The sequence below is a fragment of the Leptidea sinapis genome, chromosome 15 (assembly GCF_905404315.1).
Source record: "Leptidea sinapis chromosome 15, ilLepSina1.1, whole genome shotgun sequence".
In the NCBI taxonomy this organism is placed as follows: Eukaryota; Metazoa; Arthropoda; class Insecta; order Lepidoptera; family Pieridae; genus Leptidea; species Leptidea sinapis.
In genome coordinates, this window is record NC_066279.1 from 4471629 (window position 1) to 4493682 (window position 22054).

At 33.5% G+C, this 22054-nt stretch overlaps 1 protein-coding gene across 7 annotated transcripts in view; it reads right to left on the reverse strand.

Moving 5' to 3' along the window:
- The window catches only part of LOC126968397 (GATA-binding factor C), a 136512-nt gene that overhangs the window by 51634 nt on the left and 62824 nt on the right, over positions 1-22054 (reverse strand). For 3 of the 7 annotated variants that reach the window (XM_050813410.1, XM_050813409.1, XM_050813404.1), the window contains exons 4-5: positions 19315-19329; positions 18881-19032 (exon numbers count right to left, since the gene is read on the reverse strand). In XM_050813410.1, coding sequence (XP_050669367.1) covers positions 18881-19032; positions 19315-19329 — 167 coding nt within the window. The remainder of the gene's footprint in view (positions 1-18880; positions 19033-19314; positions 19330-22054) is intronic. The other 4 variants (XM_050813411.1, XM_050813407.1, XM_050813405.1 and 1 more) reach the window with 3 other exon arrangements.

The following is a 22054-nucleotide window of genomic DNA, read 5'->3' on the forward strand; positions in this document are numbered from 1 at the left end:
AACGACACCACATTTTCTTATGAAACCGATATCATCCTCATCGTCTCAATCTGTGACATTCCTCTAGACTCTAGAGTGTGGTTTTAATGGAACTTTTTACCACATTCAACCTAACTATTCTATGATTTCTTTGGTGTTGCAAGAGGTGACCTGAATTCTAAATAGCCCTTCTCAAATATAGAATAATAAGCCACTTCTCTTCATTTAAAAGACGAACTAAAACTCAAGCTCGGTGATAAATCTAAGATCGAAAATAAATCAAATCAAATCATCAGCGCTCAAAAATGCCATGAACTCTTTCAGCGTGTAAATAAGCATCGATCATCATCATAAACAAATAAATAAAATAAATAAATTATGAAACCGACCTACTTTTATGTAAAAAGGACAAAAGTCTGACTTGGCCGTTGTAATAACTAAAAGATAAAAGTCCTGATTGCATCCTTCGAAAATGTAAAAAAAAAATATTACCTACATAAAATGGAGCAGTTCTCGTTATATTTTTATTGTATTAGTTAATAATTTATTTTCTTATACTTAAAATCTACCCTCTTAACGGAAGCAATGCGCATTTTTCATTCGACAAATTTTTCTTGGACGTTGTAAACTAAACACTTTTTCTATCCCTGTGTGAATCAAGTCAATTAAAAATAAAGATTTTTATGTAAATTTGGAAGTAGCAGTGAAGAAGCACGCGTTTGGTGTGACGAGCGGACCACCGGGTAACTTTGTCAACCCTGATTCACGGCCTATAAATAGGGTTGGCACTCACTTCAAAAACATATGTTTTTTTAAATTTATGTGTGTCAAATATTAATAGTATATAACTCCTTATAGGTGCGGTTTTTATTTGCGTATTATATAAACATATTAATAATAATATTACCTACCATACTATCATAATAAGAAAATATTTGTTATATACGTTTGTATAAATGTACTTAAAAAATAATTGTCTGAGTTTCAAAATTTAATTCGGACTGGTATATTTTTACCGATTAATAGGGACTATATTTTATTTTGAAAAAAAAAATAGATTGCCGACGTTAATTTCGATAATATAACATAAATACTCAAATATCGTAGCCAATTTAAAACAATTTATTTTAATTAATGGGGTCAATAAACAGTGATACTTTAGATCTTACAAAGTAAAACACAATATAAGTTGATAATTAATGTGCCACCAGCACCGTTAACCACAGATTATTAAAATATATTACATTATAAGGTTAAAATTTAATAGATACAAAAAAGAGCATAGAAAAAGTGCAACAAACTATCTATTATGAACAATTTAAAAGGTATTAGTTATGATTTTACTGTTAAGAAAAGCGAGACTCTTTTTCCAATAGAGGCTTTGTTTCATCCATTACATTGTATGTATAAAATAATATTTTGATCAGTTATTTTACTTTACGATATTGAGTCAACCCTACGAATGCGGTTTCCTTGTACCAACAAGCTTAGCATTGTTAGCCATAGGCCGCCCTGAAACCTGCATAAATACATTCATATTGCCACCATCAATATTAAGGAGACAATAAACAAACTGCTATAAATTAAATAGTTAATTAAAGCGTAAAGTACTAAAAGTAAACGCGTTCAAATACTAAAACCGGTTAATGATTACGGAACAGGTGTCGGCGATATTGCAGACTATTAAATAGAGTCCAACAATGATTCAAACGATACGAAAGTTCTCAATCTTTAACACTAACAACTTATTTCAAGCTCACAGCGGAGTTCGTGAAATCCGCATCTCTTCACATTCAATCGAACAGAATGCGCAGAAAACGGAAAAAACATGGCGCTAAACCGCGAATCTCTATGTATTTAAACGCCGATTTCGAGATTCCGACTCAGAAAAAAGCGACCAACGCGCAGTCATTTAAATTTTTCCAAAACGTGAACACAATGGAACAGCAGATCCAGAAAGTCACTGATGCTGTTTTGTTTGGATTTTAAATATAAAAAATGAATTCGATTCGGCGAGGCCCGCCACATCAGTCCGCTGCTAAGTGGCGGCGGACGCACGTCAGTCCGTGCTTACGTTTTATTTTGATGCCTACGAATCGAACTGGCTCCGCGTGTTTTTTGTAACAATAGCTGTCCAAACCGCGTATATGATCAATTTTACAGCCGTTTCTGATGTGTGTGAGGATCTAGTAATGCGAAAACTAAAATTATTCTCTGTTTACACTGTTGGTTAGGAATCTATAAAAATATCGATTGATGTAACGTTGCATTGAACTAATATATCATTTTTAAGTGAAATTTCGTAGTTATTGAATGAGACTCAGCTGTTACTAGGTTTTTTATTGATCACCTGATCAGTCAACATAACCAAATCAATCGAACGTTGTCAGTTAAATAATAATTATTAAAGATGTAAATGAATTTAGTTAAAATAGTTGTAGTGTACAACTATTTATAATATCTATACAATACGAAGAAAGTAATTTAAAATAAGAGAAACTATTCGTTGTGGAATATCGACCGTGAAAGATATAAAGGTGATGTTCACTGGTAACTGTCCGAGCTGCGATTGACATGCGTCCACATGACACTAAAAGGTCTATTGTATACGAAATGCTTGTTACCCGAACCGCTCGTGGACCGGTCTTTAACACGCTTTAACAATGTGATCACTTCATACCACATACTGAACAAACATAGTGAAGTAGTCTACATTATGTACACAATAAATACATTAGCTTACTTCACATTTCTATGTATTTATTCAAACTGTTATAAACTCATAACTCACAAGAGTCACTATTTGTAAATGTAATTGTTCCACATGACTTGTTAATAGTCCAATCGATCAAACACTCAAGCGTTATATTAGGATTATAAAAACAAACAAAAGCAATAACACAAATGTATGCATCATTAAGCATTTCGATCGAATATTGTCGTTATTGGCATCATTGACGATAACGCAGTGCGGCGCGGATAGTATCGCCTTGCGTCAATTACGCGTCTTTACTGCGATATTTGATATCAATGTACGCATACCTTAATCTTGGTACGCTACATGTATTCGAATAAGCAACAGCCACTGAAGATGCTTGACATTCTTAGAAATTAGATCCATATCTGTTTTATTATTAGTTTTTTATAGATACTACAATTTAACAACTTTCGCCTCTTACCACATTCACTAAACCGAATATGAACATTCTTTATAAAACTGGAAGCTATTCATGGTATAGTCAACATAATAGTACCAAACTTAATATATTACATCAGCTGTTATCCGCGACTTTATCGGCTTTTACCAGTGCAAGCATGTAATTAGGTCTTCCAACGCTGCCACATCCATAATACGTCTATTCAAAACGATCATACATCTCTCATGCGTAAGGCAGCGTTCGTATGAAATATTGCATTCGACCGTTTTCTATCACGAAATATTCTTTTCATTTTTCGGGTTAATCTTTATTTTCAGCTTTACCAGTGGGAGGCACCAGATTATGGGTATACCACAACGGGGCCTATTTCTGCCGTGAAGCAATAATGTGTAAACATTACTGTCATTCGGTCTGAAGGGCGCCGTAGCTAGTGAAATTACTTAACATCTTATGAGCGCAATTGTAGTGCCGCTCAGAATTTTTGGGTCGTTCAAAAATCCTGATCGGCACTGCATTGTAATGGGTATGGCACTTCAATTACCACCAACTGAACGTCGTGCTCGTCTAGTCCCTTACTTTCATAAAAAAAAGCCTTTGATACAAATAATGTGGCTTTCTATTGGTTATCTCATTTTCAAAATCGATTCGGTAGAACCAGATATTACCCCTAAAAACCTTATAAACTTTACCTCTTTATAATATTAGTATAGATAATATTAAAGCGTCTGTCTATAATGTTTTCATTCAAATTCAAATTTAAAATAAATATTCCAGTACGTTCATACATTTAATTTATTTATTCGCGCGAAATGATTAAATTAGTGTCGTTAAGACGCGGAAGTAGTAACTGGCAGGGCACGTTGATAGCGGCGTAGGTTGGGACGTGTCTACCGAGCGACAGTACTGCACCGAAAGAGCTAACATTTAAAGATACCGTTAACCTTAGATACACGCTCCGATAACACTTTTAATAGAGCTATTCTTACTTATTTGTCTTTAAATGTTTTACTGGCGATTTTTAAAGATTTTCTGTAGTGTCTCTTTTGAACTAATAAAGTAAACAAAACGATTTTAAGCTTATATCTTTAAACGAGCAATTCTTGTATATATATATATATATATATATATATAATCTGAATCTCGGAAACGGCTCCAACGATTTTCATAAAATTTAGTTTACAGGGGATTTCGGGGGCGTTAAATTGATCTAGCTAGGTTTCAATTTTAAAAAATGTAGATTTATCGTTGTATTAATGAGAAACAGCTATAATAACATCAGAATACAAAGGTAAATTTCGCCACTATATACAAGACTAATAGCTCAGATGGGACATTGGGAGATCCGGAAAGCAGAAGACCCCGGTTCGAATCCAGATCTCCGATTAGTTTTTTTTTTGTTCCAGTTTTGTATATTCTTAAAAATCCGAGCAAGGCTCGGTCGTCCGGATATTACTTATTATAATAATAAATGAGGTTCAGTTTTATATGGATTCCAATGCTTCCCAATACTATGCTTAGTTGAACAAGACTTTCTGGCGCACTCTTAAACATTCGGGTAGTGGTGCTGGGAACAGGTTGTGTAGAAAGTCCTTATTATACATTAGTGCGAGATTTTCTGCCAAAAGATGGCAGCAATAAAAGAAACAATAATTATGACAAATAACTAAAGTTTATATTATTAAAGTATTTTAAGGTTATTGCACCTTCATAGTTATACTAATGTAAATTGAAAGGTGTTGCACTTTCATAAAGGGACCTTAGAATACAACATCCTAAGAGATCACCGAGTATTAGCTCCCTTTTTATGGAAGAGTAGGTCAAAAACCAGAGGAATTCTGAGTTTTGTTGAGGTACAAAGCTGGGTTCCATTATTCATTAGTAAAAGAGACAAGCCCACCAACAATTTGACCATTCCTCCATCAGCAAATTGCACCCTGCCACCTTGCATATTTTATTTACAAGCGGTGTTATTAAACGTGGTTCGTGATGCTTTCTGTAGAACAGTTGGCGGCGACTGGTTAATGACAGTGCACACTTCCTGCTATGCTAATTATCGAGGAAGTAGGTGCATCGCATTATTTATTAGGTCACATGAGGTTTGGTGACTGCATATTGTAATCAAAGCTATGACGATAGTTAATATCTGCTCGATTGCGAACTTGGTATTACAATTTGAATTGCATTAGAAGCGGTCAAATGGGTTTATTAATTTAATTAGTGGGAGGGTCCTTTGCACCGGATGCCGGCTAGATTATGGGACTACAACAGTGCCTATTTCTGCCGTGAAGCAGTAATGTGTAAGAATTACTGTGTTTCGATGTGAAGAGCTCCGTAGCTAGTGAAATTACTACTGAGACAACTGAGACTTGACATCTTATGTCTCAAGGTGACGAGCACAAAATGTTGTAGTGCCGCTCAGAATTTTTGGGTTCTTCAATAATCTTGAACGGCACTGCATTGTAATGGGCAGTATCAATTACCGTCAGCTGAACGTCTCGTCTCTTATTATAATAAAAAAATAGTAAATTGACTGGGGTATTTTAAGGGTAAATGCTGGTCGATGTCTACCAATTCACCGCCTGATCGGGCAAAGGTAATGTGAAGTACCATAAATAAGGATGCTTATGTCGAAGGTCAGTTATATGTATTTACTTCTCTTATTTTCTAATTATATACACATAACTCAGAAGACATTATGGCACATCTAATAATGGACAATAATGGAGAGCCTGTTTTTTTGTTTGGTAATACTTCGAAAACTACTAAATCAACCGAAATAATACTTATTTATTCTTAATATCTATTATCTTATTATATATAAATTACGTGACACGTTGTTTGTCCGCGATGGATTCTTAAACTAATGAACGGATTTTAATAGGAAGTACTTCATGGAGTGCAGTTTGGTCCAACTTGAGAGATAGGATAGTTTTTATTTCGATTTGGGACCCATAATTATTTTTATTTTCAATATTTGTTTTGTATGCACATATTTTCTATGAGAGAATTTAGTGACGCACGGTTTGACAGTTCCGCTGTGAAACAATTTCATTATAACAACAGGGAGCATTTTTTCGAAATAATTCTTGATGTTTTTAAATATTATTGGCAAATTCCTATAAAATAGGAATTTTTTATTATATACAGAACAACGTCTGTCGGGGCAGCTAGTAGGTATATATATATATATTATATTCTAATATCTATCCTATGATCTGTGAGTTTTAATGTTTAACGCGACAATGTCATTTCAAATATCTTTTTACTTATGTTTCTATGTATCTATTCTTTTTTATTTTACTTACAATACGCAAATCATTACAACGAACCTACATCGTCGATTAAAAGCATTAAGCAATCGTTTGAGTGACACCAAGACATTACTACTGTATTACGTTTTAATCCTAAGCGTTAATCCTACATTTGGACTGACAGACGACGGTCGGTAAGTGGCTACCGTCCCTAACCACAGATGATCTGCAGTCTCACTGTAAGTATTACTATTTACACGGGATCGCCCAGGGATCGGTATTTGGACACACATTTTAAATCTCTATGTATATATATAAATAATAATAATATTGGCACACTCTTACACAAATTATCTTGTACTATAGGTAGAATACAACGATATATTTAACACAATATATTCACACTTAAACATACATAAATATATATAAACATCCATGACTCAGAAAGAAACAAATACAATATGTTTTATTAACAAACGCAATACATAATTTTGATGATGATTTTAAATTAAAGATAGTATTAATTTCTTTTTTCGTAAATTTTTCAATGATTTTATATTTTATTTATATATATTACTTAATAAATGCTATATAGGCCACAGGTGTGATTTTATGTAGTTATGTGTGCATAACAATTATGAACTCCTCTTTTTGGAATAATTATTATTATATTGTAATATTTAATCTGATCTTACAGATAATAAAAAGGTAGCAACTCAACTTTAACTCAGTTTCTAAATCGTTACTATACAATCGCAGATTAACTCTATGATAGCGATAGGCAACACAACTATTATTTTAAGTACAAACACACCAATTTGAAAAAAAAAAAGCTTTTTTATATTATTAAATAATAAACTATTAAAGTATTTTCAGACAAAAGTATAATATATTTAATCCTAATGACTGTTTTGGTATTCCCTTTCTAGCCAGTCAAAATACCTCAAGAATTTATTAATCAGGTAGGATTGTAAGAAGAATTCTTTGAACTATATTACTGGGTACATGAAGTACGAATACATAATATCACGAACAGCATCAAGGCGTGCAATTTGTAGCTCTAAATCAAAATCACTAGCACGTCATATAGCTACCGATAAATAACAGAAAGCGAAGGAAGATTAAGTGCGCTAGAAGCAATAACAACTCGCACAGTACCCTGAGCTCTGCAACTGTTATAGAGTTATTATCTAGTAAGCAATACAGCAAACTTGCAGTTAATATTATGTCACATAAATCATTAAAAATATGAACTGATAAAAACTAACAAGTCGCTTATGAATAAATAGTGCTGTTCCGGCAAACGTTGTTATGGCATATGAATTAAGTACAATATGTATTTCTTAGTAAAAATGTAGGTACCGGATAACAATCACTATAAATTATATACTAAAACTGCATCTTATGGTATAAGTATTATTCCAATAGGCTCAGTAGTTTTCGCAGTATAACTGAATGGAATAAACGGATTTATAAATATATATTTGTTTTCTTCATTAGTAACCAAACATTTGTAAAGACAAAATAACCACACCTCCTTTAGCATGGTCCTGACGTTATACGTATCGTTATGCCAATACGGAACGAGACGAGCAGGACGCTCAACTGATGGTAATTGATACGCCCTGCCCATTACAATGCAGTGCCTTTCAGGATTCTTGAAAAACCCAAAAACTAAACGGCACTACAATTGCGCTCGTCACCTTGAGACATAAGATGTTAAGTCTCATTTGCCCAGTAATTACACTAGCTACGGCACCCTTCAGACCGAAACACAGTAATGCTTACACATTACTGCTTCACGGCAGAAATAGGCGCCGTTGTGGTACCCATAATCTAGCCGGCATCCCGTGCAAAGGAGCCTCCCACTGGTGAAAGCCACTGCCAGGAGGACAAACAATCGTACAGGTAATCGGATGTTAAGCGATCACCGACGCCCACAATCTCTTGCAACAGGAATCACAGGAGCGTTGCCAGCCTATAAGGAAGGTGTACGCGCTACTTCTGAAGGTATCCATGTCGTATCGTCCCGGAAACACCGCACAAGGAAGCTCATTCCACAGCTTTGTTGTACGTGGAAGAAAGTTGCTTGAAAGCCGCACTGTGAAATAACGTCACGGGCATGTACGGAAATGTACAATAAATTTGTCCAATCTTCTTCTATCCTTATACTCTACTAACACATCCCAATGGAGCAGAAACATTTTATCATTTAACTTATTTTTACAGATATCGGTTAACTTCTCGACAAAATATCTAATTCAAAATAGTTTACTAATCCGTTGTCACAGGATAGCTTAAGTCTACAAAGTTCGGAACTAAATTGGTTACACGTTAGAAATCGATTATCCTCGCTCGATGCATGAAATCATTCCTTAATATAGAACCGATACAATCGATCGGTTCCATTCGATTATGTGTATTCGATAAAAATAATCGAGCTACTGCACTCATAGAGATAATTTATTGCACACGATTTTCGAACATAATAGAAACCAGAAAAAAATGTCAGTTCCTATTTTGACACGACACTAAAACAAACCCTTATCAATCATTCGAATTTATGATCGCCCACTAGGCTTGTTTCCTGGTTATTAATATCGACATTAATACATTCCCAATAGGCTGGCGATATATATGACAACTGCCGCCACCGACGGCGCCTCGTACAGGTAGACGTATAAAACTGCATACACAAAAACAATGGATTTCCAACAAGGATCTAAAGATAGTCAGAAAAAACAGTCGAAATTTATATCACCTCCCGCGGCCACCGGTATAAAACCGAGAAACGTAATTTTTCTTACGTTAAATTTAGTGATATGTCAAAGCCTGGACGAAACAAATAAAAACGTATCCTCGGGAAAAAATAAAATGTTTTGGTTATTGCTAAAACAAGGTAAGGTTAGCATATCAATCAAGGCGTTGACAAAAGTGGTATTTTTTGCTCCGATCGTGGGATGAAAAAAGGGCCGGTGTTTACGGAATAAAAGAGACGAGAGCTGACAAAGCACTAGTAGCTTCACTTATTATTGAATATTTTGAAATATCTCTTCAATTTAAATTTTCACGTATTTTTTTCCGATTTTGTTGATTAGTATACTTTAGTACTTGATTAGTATAGACTTAGTCTAAGGCAACGGTGAGTAAAGGCTACATTTTATCACGACATTTTGATTAGTTCCCTAGGGAGCTGAAGATATTACGAGCAAAAGTCTCGTATTATTATTTACAAAACATATTTACCAAGTTTTTTCTATTCTATCCAATATGTATACACAAATGTTGATAAGAGTACCAGGTATTAAAATTCAATTTACGTTATTTTTATTAATTTTTTAACCTATCTTAACTATTAAATAAATAAAACGCATTATTTTTCAAGCATAACAGATTGAAGTCAAACTTAACATCAGGTGTACGAACTGAGTCAGGTGAGGATGATAAAAATGTATTCGGACGCACCCCCCGCAGTGTGAGAAGACCCCAATGTCACTCAATATACAAGACAAGCGTAAGTCATTCCATCGAGGCTGGGAACTGACGAAACTACATTCGACAAGATTAATATAATTATCATTTGTATAAAAAAACTATAACAATATTTGTATTTTATTGAAGTGACATACAACCAGACAGATGTTGTTTTAGACGTATTGATATATGAGTCCTCGCGAATGCAAATAATGTAGCGAATGTAAAAAGTGGAATAGAAAAAAAGTACTAAGCAGTTTATTACAAAAAGTTCATTGAAGCTTGGAGATTAACTTTCGTAGTTCCTAATAATTTTAAGATATTTATAAGGTTTTTTTTTTGTTTAATTTTAACTAGTTAGTTAAACTTAAAATATAAACTCTACAAACAGAGCGAAGACTAAATATTATAATTTTGAACTATAATGGTAATAAATTAATTAAAATATATGTTAATTCCAGTTAAGTCGTAAAATGTGTCGTTGGATATCATATTTTTATTACAGAAAATTAAGATGCTTTTCTTAAATAACACCGCAATCTAAGCAAATTAATGAGACCTGAAGTTAATTTTAGTTCAAGGCTAAAAAGCGACATAATTTGTATTAATATCATCTGTATAATGCAGAGAGACGTCAGGGAATTTATTTATATCAGGTAAACATATAGATAAAAATCAGTTTTCAAGGTTATTTAACTAAATTTTATGTGCATGGCCAAAATAAAATGTACTTTGAATCCTTATTTCACCACAATAAAAAAAATCACATAAAACCGTATGTGAACTATATGCTAATTGGATTTTTATTACGGTCTTTGCATTTCAATTCTATTGCCTTATCGAAAACATTGAAGGATCAATGCTTAATGTGACATTTAACTACAAAACTAAAATAATATCAACTTGTTCGTATAATTTGGGAAAAGCAACGGTAAAATAATATAAATTTGATTCTGTAATTATGCTTACAAATTCCACTGAGGTTATATTATTATTGTATAGAGCGCTTCTAACGCTAGAATAAAAATATGGCAGCTGTAGAAACTGCCTATAGAGGAGAAATCTTAGAATTTAATATTAAGATTTAAAAATTTATTATGTTTACAACAGACAATTAAATTAAATTTTTTATAAAACTTATTTTCATATTTTATAAGCATTTCGGTGCTGCTAGCTCACGAGATTTCACCCATGCAATAAGACATGTATAACTATATATACGACTGCGACTTCTCAATGAGCGCTCTACTGATGGACAATAATAACTAACTTCAATCACGTCACCGATAGTGACGTACACAGTGACAACTTCAAACACACTTTGAAAGATGACGTTCGCCATGAGTTCAGCCCAATACACAGAGTAGAATATAATCATACAGGCCATATTACTTTTATATTCTAATTCTCCGACATATATATATTATTTATTTGTTGCGTGCGCCAGTCATGAGCATGTCAGTGACGTGAACCTCATAAGAATTTCCCCGAAAAATTCCCCGAGCAAAAAGTGGGCAAAACGGCTAAAGAAGTTTTCGCTTCAAAAAAATATAAACAGTTCCTATTATTTTTAAATGTTCCACCGTATTTTCCACAGAAAGCATCAGTGCTTCCTGTATAATACACGGGTCGAACCGCAGGACTAACTTGTATAAGATAAGCGTCGCTTATAATTTGTGGCAAGCCCTAAAGCAGGATTTATATGTGACCGTGCCGTGATCGATGACTGCTCGAGAACGGTTGACAGCGACAACGGTCACTACCGAACAATAAAAACATTATCCAAATATAATGTTTAATTAGCACGATTAAGTTTTATTACACTGTAATCTGGGTGTTTGTAAATTTTTAAGTGAAACTTTAAAAGCACATTATTTTGTAGGTATTAAGTGAAACTGAGTTGCCACGCTCGGCTATGAAACGCTCCTTTGTGTAAAGTCAGTTCGAAGTGTATAAGCTAAAGTCTAAACAAAATTATTATAATTATTACCGTCCGTGGAGTATTTAGACATATATATTGAGATTTCAATTATTATATTGTAAATGTACATTGTTTCTCTTTAACTGAATGGGTATATATTATATTCGTATTATAAATTACTTCATAATAGAGAGAAAAAAAATCTGTATTCCGTATTGTAAATCTCGCCTTGATTTTAATTTAAAACACACCGTTTTACTAATTTCTTATATCAATCGTAAGAAGAAACTGATAAATAAAATATTTAAAACATATCCTCCAATTAAAATACAAACAGAATACAATTTCAAAAAGGTCAAAGCATTCCTCGACCGACAGATTTAATAAATATTCCTGCTAATATGACGTCATCTTCACATAGCAGACAGTGTGGGACCAGCGCGTACTAAACCGTATCCACAGAACGTATTGTGATATTTATTTGGCACTTGTTGGGCCTCTGAATGCCAAATAGGCGAGTTCTATGACCGTCCGCCTTCCGAATTGGTCCTACTTGCACATTCGCTGGATATATGACTTTACACTGGCTTACTGTGAAATTATGGACGATTATTTAGTAGTACGAAATAGTTTTATACCTAGCTTTTTGTCTTTAACTTCATAGGTATAATTGACAGAACTAGCAGTAGTTATTACCAGCGCTTAACAGTGATAATAATAAGTCGTAACACATTATAAATCGGCCATGTTTATGTAAGACAGCGTACACTCTGTAGTAAGGCCTCTTTTACACGACGCTGGGGCCGCAATGGAACCGCATACACACCGCAATAATTCCGAGCTATATAGTAAAGCAAATATCACTAAATAAAACACAATAAAATAAAATAAAAATAAAATAAAATAAAATAAAATCACAGTTTAATAAAGTCTGCGTTTGAACTAAATTAATTAACAAACTATAATCGAACTTCATACGTTTATCACTTATAGCCCGTTGTCAAGCACACATGTTTTATTTACACAGGATGGCTGCGCGGCGGTATTGCCTTCACTATATTTACTGGTCTATTCAAACATGCGGTCCGCATCACAGTCAGTGCGGCTCCGGTGTCGTGTACTAGGAGCCTTAAGATAGAAGGTCTCATACCTATATTAATACCTCCACCTTTATACTCTTTAAATCGGAACATAACACTACAAGGAGTGTAACGTCACTTATCGGCAGACGTTGGCAGTACTACCCCGGACAAAAACAAAATTTTTATTATCACAAATTAATAAAATATTAAATGGCGCTTATGTGAATTCATTTTGGACGAATTTGCTATCTCTTATACATGGCATTAGGGTGAAAGGGATTATCACGCGACTAAACCGCGCCTATTTAGCTTAAATCAGTAATATATTAAACAAAGTTTCTTGTTCAAGTTGCTTATAAATCTTTAGAAAAATAGAACAATAATATGTCATCATGAGTGTTATAGCGCTGTCTGGCCGCTGAGCAGAGAAGCCGCAGAATAAATATATAGCTAGCCTTTATCGTAACATATTAAAATGTTTATGATGCGTTTGCACTGGTTTATTGCGAATAAAGCTTGAGATACATAGTTCCCTTAGGATATTATTCGAAAATATTAATGCAATAGAAGAATTTGTGTGAGAGCGTGTAAATATTATATTATTAATTACTAAATAGATCAGAGTAAATCAACTAAATTTATCAAAGTCGCGATTTCGATATATTTTTATTAGAAAAAGTTATGAGAAGAACAGGCCCTTTTTTTAATGCTCTGCACCTTATAATACAGTGCCGGCCAGGATTTTTGAAATACTCAAAATACTACATCACATTTGAGCTCTTCAATTTGAAACATAATTCTCATTAGCCCAGTAATTTCACTATGTACACACAGTAAAAAAGTGCAGAAAAAGGCGTAGTATCTCCTTGACGGCATGATAATTTGGAGAAAAGCCTCCTAATAATACAACGTGTCTATACTTATTAGAATGTGCCGATATATATTATTATTATATCAACAATTAACGGTGTCGCTATATTGCCTCTTTGCCCCTACTCATAAATAAAATAAAATACTCATAATAAAAAAATAATGTATGATACCACTGAACGTTGCCCACACTATGATGACCGTTTCAACAAAATATGTTTTTATTAATTATCAAAAAATTAAAATAAAGCTATAACAAATGTTTGGTAAAACCAATCTTGGCGGCATTTTAATTTTATGAAATGGAGTCTCCTACTAGTAAAATAAATCTTTAAATATTTAATAGAGTAGCGTCATGTATCCCTAGCTTAAACACAATAACAGAGACTCAGGTGCACGCAGCCAGTGCACGCTGTGTTCTTTGTTTCCATAATTTTAAATATTATTTATATGGCTCGCTTCACAAACATAATATATCGTATATTTTATATTATTCCGCAACACAGAGGCTACTGGGTATGTTTTTCAATCATTCAAAACTATAAAAAGAGAAATATATTTGAATAAAGAAACGCGTTTCAGCGTTTACAAATGATATTAAGTACTATGACAATTTCAGCTTGGAAAACTCGCTGAGCACCATATTTTGATGCAATTGAATGAGAATTAACGCTTCTTCGGATATAGTCGGCTCAAGTCGGCTAAGCGAGCGCGATCAGTCAGAGCAAAATTTAACAGAGTTTTATACACAAATATAATTACATACTCGTACGCTCTAAATGTTATTACTTCATAGAATTAATATAATTGTGTTTAAATCTTTAAACACTATTATATTTACATTGGTATGTTCTAAATGTTATAAATTTAATTTAATAGAACAAAAAATGTAATAATATTTCATATTATTAACCTAGCCTTGATAAAGTTTCCACTTCTGTTGACAGACCCTTTATTCTGATCTCTTTAGTGCCATGTTGACGTCATACTCGCTTCTTTCGAGGCCAATTATAATAGAGGCTCTTCTCCTCCAAAGCGTTGCGAGAAGTATTTTGTATGAATTTGAATGAACATTATTGTATTAGTAGGCAGTTTTATTTAAAAATGTTGAAAAACTAATGAATATGAAGACTAGTCGTATCTTTAAGCAATCATAAAATAAATTAAAATTTTATTTTAGTAATTCATTTTTCATATTATGAGTTTATTATCAACTTAAAATCCCTTGAATTGTTTGTTTAAACATTTTACCGAAACCGATTTTAAGTAATTTTTATTCTTTATTTACAAATAAAATAAATCTCTCATTTTATTTTATTCCTTGGCGATAAATCGTACATTTAATTAGCCCGTCATTATCGGTAAGACATTACTGTAATATAAATAATTCCGTTATTTCTGCTCCAACATATTTTGTTATACTTAATGACGTTCTATACATATAGACATATCACGTTGTATAAAAATAAAACCGAAATATGGACCATGCCACAATCTACTCCATAATAAACTTCGATTGCTATATCAGTACATTACCGCATTTAATCTAGTTGCTTAAAATTTTCTTGCTCAATAAGCAGCAATGTATAACATTAATTCACTTCACATTTGATTCGGACAGTGACAGTTGACACACTACTAAGGTGAAAACTGTGCTAACATTGTCTTTAAGCACGGACTAGTAAAAAAAGAAGGACTCCGCGCCGTGATATTAGCAAGTGAAGCACCTTTATGCTAGTGTGTGTGCGGTTACGGAGTATACCAGTTACACAATTTTTTCTCCCTTAAATAATCATATATCCACAAATACTTTCATGTTATTGTTTTTACACTTCTTCACAACGCACGACGGCATTTTTAAAAGATTTTATTGAGACGCAAACTGATTTGTCACAGACGATGACAATTCTCATAATGGCCGCCTGTCGGCCTGTAATAGTGTAAGTGTGTGCGTGGGGCTATGTATTTACTCGTTAATCGGCTTGTTTTGGTGCTACACTGTTATTTAAGGTGACACGGAGTCCTTATTTTTTTACTAGTCCGTGTCTTTTAGCACACTTTTGCCGTTCCTTTATCAGACTGCGAATGATATGTCCTTATGTATATCAATTCAACAATAAATAAGCGAATTTCACTGACAAAAAGTTGCCATTTCTAATTCGTGTCAAGTACATTTTGCAATTAAGCGTTTTAATTATTTTGAATAAAAAATTCGAGCTGTTTCTGTAATTCATTGTGCGGCCGTTATGCGTCCAATTATTCAATTCACTTGGAGAAGGTCTAAGTTTCTTAATGGATTGCATTAATTGCCCTGTTCTACTTTTTATGTTATTGCGTTTTAGTTTAGACAACTTAGATATATAGACATCAGTTAATACAACAAATGTAAAAAATACCAATGGGGGGCCTCCCATTGGGAGGCTCCTTTGCACAGAATGCCGGATAGATTATGGGTACAACGGCACCTATTTCTGCCGTGAAACAGTAATGTGTAAGCATTACTGTGTTTCGGTCTGAAGGGCCGCGTAGCTAGTGAAATTACTGGGCAAATGAGACTTAACATCTTATGTCTCAAGGTGACGAGCGCAATTGTAGTGCCGCTCAGATTTTTTGGGTTTTTCAAGAATCCTAAGTGGTATAGCATTGTAATAGGCAGGGCGTATTAATTACCATCAGTTGAATGTACTGCTCATCTCGTCCCTTATTGTCATAAAAAAAAAATTACAGAAACACCACATCGCCTTTTATACCAAAATTATGAATGTCTGTAATTTGTATTGTGTCTTAGTTTCCCACAGCGAAAATAAAAGTGTTAGTTCAAAATCTCCAAAGCCCATTAACGGTTTCATGATACACTACAGTGCCTTTAATATAACATCCGGGTTACAAAACCATAACATTGGGTACATTATTATAGACCTAATTGTTAAAGATATTTAGAGCGAGCCCATTTAAGACTTAAAACAAACCAAATGTGAAAATTTTGTAGTTATTTTGAGTAACTAATGCGTACCCTATTCAGTGTAACCGTATGTCATAAAGCTGTAAATAAGTCTATATATCTATTGGCGATATAAGATCAAATTAAGATATGATATAAATAAAAAAAAAACACTAAAAAAATAAATAATAACCAAGATGGTGGATAAAAAAATGGCTGCGGTTATAATAAAACAAAAAAAAACTAAGAAAATATTGTAGATCTTCTTCATAGTTCCTTTGTTTGTAGCGCTTTAAACTTTGTGCACAGTTTCGTTTATTGGATGCGAATGATGCTTCTTAAAAACAGAATTATACAAATAATTTGATATTGAAAATGATAATTTTCATCCCCTTAAATGTTAAGGGTGGTCCGAACGAATTTTTTTTAATTTGTTTAATTTGTTTAATTAAAAAATAGATACAACTTCAAATTTTCACCCATCTATGATCAACAGTTACTTTTTTAACGCGATTTTAATATCGGCAATACAACGTTTGCTGGGTCAGCTAGTGATATATAAAAAATGTATATAATGACAGTCGGCAATGCTTAATGTAAGCCTACTCTAATAAATAGAAAACGTTTATATACTCGTAGATTAAGTACTTATCCTTGTACCGGAACCGCATTCTTCGAGTTGAGCAATTTGGCATACTACGTTATACTGATAAGCTCTCGACCAAATTACCTCGAAGATAACACGTAGAAACATAGAACTATCTACTTCTAATTGGTCCCTAATTTTGTGAAATCAACAGTTTTCTTCTTGTAGGATTGTACACTGATCCAAAAAATACGATATCGCACTAACGGCCGTTCCCAATATTCAATCTATCTCCGGTTGTGGCCTACTTGAGATAAAAATCATGACTATCGTTTACTTTTCTGTCCCAATAAACTTATCGACGGTAACTCACCTTATCCGTACACGCTGTCTGTCAATGGGAGGTCGTATAGCTTACCAGCGATAGAAGTTTGTATGGAAATTGCAATTGACGCGTTCGAATATAAGGTGATAAGAATGACTTAACGGGTATATTGGGACAGCTTCAGATTATTGACAGCTAATTACTGATAGTAGATGGTAGAAGTTTATCTCTATCTGTAGATAGTATTTTGGGAACGGCCATAAGTCACAATGTTGTTTGTTTCAGTATGTTTATGTATAAATACTTTATATTAAATGCAATCGAGATGATTTATAGCGGTCACTGTACTGCTAGTTTTGGGACGCTGTTCTTCGAAATACTCAGGTTTCTTAAGAGGCCAATTTGTGGGAGCGCTTAATGTGTGATCGTGCATGCCCCGCCTTTTTATTACTGCCCCTTAACTGTAAACAACACCCATTCCGGCTGTCTTGATATTAAACTTAAACTTAGTCTAATAAAGTAAGAGATTTATGGACTGTTTGCGCGTCTCATGAAGAATTTGATGACGAGATAAGTTCTTGGCTGTTTTGATGATGCTCCAATAGATGTGGTTTATGTTGTCAATTTGATTTTAGAGTAAGCTGGCCTTTGACATAAACATATTGAGCTATCCTATAGCTGAAATCTCTTAAATATGGAAGTTAAACTAACATTCACGCGGAACTTCTAATGAGGAGAATATCTTTAGATGTAAATGTAACGTTCATTCACTGTAAGCATTTTCCTTCATTCCACATTATTGCTAAGTCGAGCCATTGCAATCGCTTCAGCCAAAAGACGTCCACTGCTGGGACTAAGGCCTCCCTCAAAGAATTCCACGACGATCCATCCTGCGCTGCCCTCATCCAACCTATTCCGGCCCTCTTCATTGCATCTATGAGCGACTGTGAGCTTTCCGTACGTCTGCCTTCCGTAAGCTATCACTGGCAACACACACTGGTTAAAAACCTTCGTGTTGAGACACTGTGGTATTTGGGACGAGAAGATTTTACGGTAACAATATGCACTCTAAAAATCGCGTGATCATTAAAGGCTGTCCACACTATTGGCATGACTTCAATATGGTCAGAAATTCATTTAATTTAATATGTTCTTTCGGTACTTAACTGAAAACGCCGCCTAACTGTACTTTACATTCTGCATTTCTACGATTAAGGATTAGAATATCTATTAGGTCTTGGTATGTAGGAATAAACGTGTGAAAGCAAAGAATAAAATTGGTCGGATTCTTACACTCACCAATCTTCGTTTAGGTTTGATCAGAGGTCTGTTCTGTCCGTTCATCTTATAGTATAGGCCGCACGCGTTGCACAGGTAATGGCCAGTTCCGTCGCGTCTCCACAGAGGAGTGCTTGTTGCTCCACAGTTCACGCACTCTCGACCCTCTGTATAAACATATAGAATTAAATTTACATAACTCCAATACTCAAATAATCTGAAATAAGGAACGCAGAAAGTACGGTGTGCTATAGGGTAGCTAAAGTGAAATCTAAACAGATTTAGGAAAGATTTAAGAATAAAAAAACAATTTTAATAGAACTTTTTATAATAGAAATAATTTATATTTCAATAAATTTAACATGACTTCTAAGAAGTTGCATATGAAATTATCTAATGAAAATTCGAATATGCTATTAGGTCTTATTTATATATATAGGAAAAATTACCTGTCTCCTGGCAGGCTGGGAAAGACCAGAGAAAAAACATTCAGAAACAAATCAACAATCAAATTTCACAGTTTACATAAGCATGCAACATAAAATAACATATATATAACCAACATACACATCCAACATAGTCGTAAATCAAGAGAAAGCAACACATTTCACTCTTTGTAATTTTATCAAGATTTTTTTCACGCAAGGAAAATTTAGATAAAGCAATATTGTATTTATACATGCAAACGCCATAAATGCAATACAGTACTGTACCCATATTATAAACAAATTCTTCATTAACCGTACTAAACCAACAAAAATAGAATTTTTAAAATTAATTATATAACTACTAATTATAAAAAGAATATTGTCATAATTTTAATAATGTAGTAGTAATTGCAAAAAATTCTACCAGCACTTAAAAGAAACAGAGCGTAACTAAATATCTATGCACATGCTAATATTAGTTAAAACCGCAATAGTTATATTTCACTAATTAAAGATATAACGTGCTCACTATTAATAGTCATGCTCAAACAAAATCTTAATTTATCCCCAAGTAGAGCTGCCCTCTGGAAAATATCGGATAATAACAAGTTCTTCCATATATTTACAAGGTTTTCGTTTTAAATTATAAGCAATTACTTGCTACCGCTAAAGTTGTTTTACAAGAAGGATGCGTCTTCTCACACGGGATGCGCGCGCCGCCCACAATTTCTCTCTAAACTCGATTACAATATCGATGATTTACCGAGGCCGAATTTAAAATCTCATCTCGTTACACCTTCGCATCCTTTAAAATGTTCCCACAACATTGCTACGTATACCAATTTCATTTTCGTAAAAACTTTATCTAAAAAGTATTTATGAATTATTATTTAGTTGGTCAAAGTAATAGGTCTCACATTTAGGTGATTGCAAATCTTTTGAAAGGAATTAAACGGCTCTCAGTCATAGAACTGCACAACAGTAGTGAGAACTTCTTAACATCACAAACATGTAAACTTTATATATTTTGAATTTTATGAAAGTTTTTAACAAAGTAGGTACTTTTATTAGTAATTATTTTTATCTACTATCTATGTACAATATTGATTTATAAATAGCTTAGATTATTTATACGTCTAGATAGTCTGTGACAGCTATTTAAACGTCAAAAACAAATGAGGTTAACAGTTAACCTCTATTTTGAGCAGTGCACGCAGACTAACACAAAGTGACTAAAGTAATACACCTGGCCTGTTTTCATCGGTTGTGCACCAAGAGACTCATAAATTATCTAAGATAATAAAATACAAATTTTATGTTATGTAATCAATCGAATTTAGCTTAACTCTTCAATTTTTAACTGTCATTTAATAATGATCCTCACATTAATAACTTTATATTCAAAAACTTAACTTATAGGCTTATGCAACTTTAATAAGATACGAACAATTTTGATCCCATTTTCAAAGTCCTGTCAAATATCAAATGCGTGACGGTCACGCAAGTTCAATGCCTTATACTTTATGCTCCAAAAGTGCGAAACATACCCCAAAAAGATTTCACTTCAAAATTTCAGTCGGGGCAATGAACTGCCCTTCACAAATTTTAACGCGGTGAACTTCGATTGCGCGTTTTAAATGTGAAATCCTAATGCTTAAAGTTAAAATGAAATCGTGTATGTTCGAAAGTTTAAAATCTAAAAATGACTGAGTTTATTACTTTTTTATATAGAGTTCCTGCAGATTTATATTAAAAAAATGAAACAATATTTGTTATTTAATTATTTTATTACAAAGGTAAGTAATAATTTTGTTATATTAGACAATGAATGTATATATTTTTTTTAAATCAAAGTCAAATAAACTTTATTCAATTAGGCTTAACATAAGCGTTTTTGAATCGAATTTTAATAACTGAATCTACTATATGTTCGGAAAAAATTGAGCTCGTGAGAAGAACATACAAGAAACTCAACGGCCACTCATTTAAATCAGACAGAGTATTTTACAATGACAGTAATATACTTATATAATTATATCTGTTTAGTTCTTGTAAGAAGGTTATTATTAACTATTCTACAGGACTCCTATGTGGGTGATTTATCAATTAAACTTAGAAGTCTTTTAAATTTATGTGTCGCGTTACTTCGATAAACAAATATAGCATTAAGTGGCTCGCAATGTTGCACGTTCGAGTTTATTGCCCTAAAGATATTATCTCTCGAATGTATCGGTAGATATCTTTATTATAATAACACATATCTCAATCTGATTATCCAAGTTCCCAGATACTGAGGCGATGCGCTGAATAAATATTAGTGCTACGCAAGGAATTGACGAGAGGTGAAAGTGTTCTGGCGGTTCATAGAAAAAATACCGTCTCGGAGAATATTCCCGAAGCTGTAGGCGCTTTGGCCATTCATCTTTTTTATGTATAAAAACCAGATCACAACCGGCAATTAAATTGCCCGGACCTTATCGAAAAGTTATTGCGATCGAACCGACAACTCACTTTTTGGTCTAACCCTTTAACTTTTTTGTATTACTCCGATAAAACCTGTAATTTGCTCCAAAGTTTCTAATAAATAAAAGTCAATAGTGATTATTAGGAGAAATAATAGGATATTACACGAAGCGTGGAGTTTCATGTGAACTTATTGTCTTTAGAGTGTATTTTTAGTTGAATGGTAACATCTTTATTGGTGTATGGTACGTTTGTGAAAGTCATTGCGGCCGCCGGCGGCTAACACAAGATTTACAAC